The sequence below is a fragment of the Monoraphidium neglectum genome, assembly GCF_000611645.1.
Source record: "Monoraphidium neglectum strain SAG 48.87 unplaced genomic scaffold scaffold06151, whole genome shotgun sequence".
Lineage (NCBI taxonomy): Eukaryota > Viridiplantae > Chlorophyta > Chlorophyceae > Sphaeropleales > Selenastraceae > Monoraphidium > Monoraphidium neglectum.
Genome location: NW_014007484.1, coordinates 1 through 2,466, shown reverse-complemented (window position 1 = coordinate 2,466; position 2,466 = coordinate 1). Strand labels below are relative to the sequence as shown.

The following is a 2,466-nucleotide window of genomic DNA, read 5'->3' as shown; positions in this document are numbered from 1 at the left end:
CGCCCCGCCCCCCTCCGCCAAACCCAGGCCGGCATCGTCCAGGCCGGCGGCCTGCCCGCGCTGCTGGCCCTGCTGGAGAGCCCCCACCCCACGCTGCAGCACAACGCCGCGTTTGCGCTCTACGGCCTCAGCGACAGCGAGGACGCGGCGGCGGGTCTGCTGCGGGAGGGGGGTGCGCGGCGGCTGGCGGCCGCGCTGGAGGCACTGCAGGCGCAGGGGTCCAAGGTTGGGCGGGTGCCTGGGAGCGGGGGCGGGGCTACCGGGGGCGACGGGGCCGGGGCTAGCTGGGGGTGGCGGCTGTGAAGGCGACAGTAGTGAACGTGGTTGCGGTGATCTGAGGAGCAGGTGTACCCAGAGCATGTCGGGGGCTTAGTCCACTTTGCCAGGGTGTAGGCAGCGTCCTTCGATGGATGGCCGGAGCGCGGGGCCAGCGTACCTGGCGGGCCGCACTCCTACCGTCAAGGCCCTGCCTGCCCCCCCCCCCCCCACAGACCAATGCTGCCGCCTGAAATCACCGCGCTTGATTTGACCCTTTGGGGTTGAAGTCACCCTGTATCCATGCGCACAATGTTCTCACAGACACACACAGCACACACACACACCCCGCACAACACACATACAACACAACCAACACAGCATACACAACACAAACACACACACACAGTCGCGTGCCATCGCCGCAGGACTGTGTTCAAAAAACCCTGGCCCGCCTCGAGGCTCGCCTCGCCACGCCGCGCGCCCTCGCCTCCGCTGCCTACCTCTTGCGCTCCCGCGACCACGCAGTCCGCCGCGCTGCCGCGTCCGCGCTTGCGCGCCTCGTCGCGGCCGGACCGGCGCTGAGGCGGGTGTTCCTCGAACAGGGGGGCCTAGACGTGCTGCTGGAGATGCTCTCTCGGCCGCCGGCCGCGGAGCCGCCGCCGCCGCCGCAGGAGGGCGAGGAGGGGTCGACGGGTTCGAACCTGCCGCCCTTCTCCTCGCGCCGCCGCGCCGCGGCGGCGGCGGCGAAGGAGGCGGCGGCGGCCGCGGCGGCGGCGGCGGAGCGGGCGGCGCGCGAGGCGGTGGAAGGCGGGGCGCCGCGGGGGGCGGAGCAGGCGGACGCGGCGGGGGCGCTGGCGGCGCTGGCGGAGCGGCTCAGGGCGGCCCTGCCGTCGGTTGGCACGTGCGCAGTATTGATATTGGGAGGGGCGATGCGCCGCGCGTAGGGTGCAAAATGAGCGATGCACAGTGGCTTGCCTGTGCCCTCTCAAGTCAAGGAAGTACTCAAAATCTCCTCCATGCGCATGGATCCATGGATGATTCTATGCCCCGCAGTCTGGCACTCCTAACACATCAACGTGGCACCTGCCGCCCCATGGCACCCGCCGCCCCATGGCTCGGCACGATTTCTCTCCTCTCCCATCGCTCCCTCCCCTCCCCACTTCCCCTCCCGCTTCCTCCCCAACCCCGCCATCATCCCTCCCCCACACAACACCCCGCAGCCCCCCGGCGGCTGACGGCCGCGGCGTGACCCTGGGGGAGTCCTACGTGGACAGCCCCACGCTGTCTGACGTCACCTTCACGGTGGAGGGCCGCCCCTTCCGCGCGCACCGCACAGCCCTGCTGGCGTCAAGCGACGCGTTCAGGTGTGTGAGTGTGTGCATGGGGGAGGTGGGGACACGAGTGCGTTTGAGTGTGCGTCAGGACTGGTGGGGGCCTCAGCGTGATGAGTGCCACTTAGTGGTGTGGAGGGCTTCATGGGTTGGGGCTGGAGACGACCGGCGCCCTCATGTGGGTGCCACCCACCAGCGCTGCAGGCCCTGCGTTCTGCTGCACCGGTGCATTACCCTGCGTGCAATTCATCAATAGCGCATTCAACGCACACACACATACACACATGCGCGCGCACACACACATGCACACATACATAAATGTACGCACATACGATGCCCAATCCACCCGCCCCGCCCCCCAGGGCCATGTTTGAGGGGGGCTACCGCGAGGCCGGGGCCGGTGCCATAGAGATCCCCAACATCAGCTGGGCCGCGTTTGACGCCATGATGAGATACGTCTACACGGGGCAGGTCGGTGCCCCCAGGGGCGAGAGATGCGGGGAGCGGGCCTGGGGTGGCAGTACTGGGGGGAAAAGCGGCATTGCGGATGGCGGCGGGGCCAGGTCGGGCGTCTGGCTCGCGGATCATGGGGGGAGAGGGGGGGCGCGGGCGGTCTCGGCGGCAGATGAGTGGCTCGTGGTTGCTGAGCGAGGCGTCTGTTCTGGGGGCTCTGCAACATGGAGGTTGCCTGCCGTTTCGGAAGCAGCGGCTCCGACAGCAAACAACACATCCTCACGCACCCGCCACACCGCCCCCCCTGTCAGGCCGTGGTGCCGTCTGGCCTGGAGGCCGAGCTGCTGGCGGCCAGCGACCAGTACCTGCTGGACGGACTCAAGACAGCCTGCCAGGACGCCATAGTACAGGCAAGGGGGGGGGG

The 2,466-nt window shown here is 69.0% G+C and overlaps 1 protein-coding gene across 1 annotated transcript; it reads left to right on the top strand.

Annotated features, from left to right (window-relative positions):
- Positions 1–884: 884 nt before the first annotated feature.
- On the top strand, positions 885–2,446 carry MNEG_16242 (hypothetical protein; the record flags this gene model as incomplete). Its single annotated transcript, XM_014035288.1, has 4 exons — positions 885–1,159; positions 1,479–1,622; positions 1,952–2,060; positions 2,354–2,446. Coding segments are annotated over 4 exons (621 nt in total), but the record flags the coding sequence as incomplete, so codon positions are not given.
- Between the last annotated feature and the right edge of the window lie 20 nt (positions 2,447–2,466).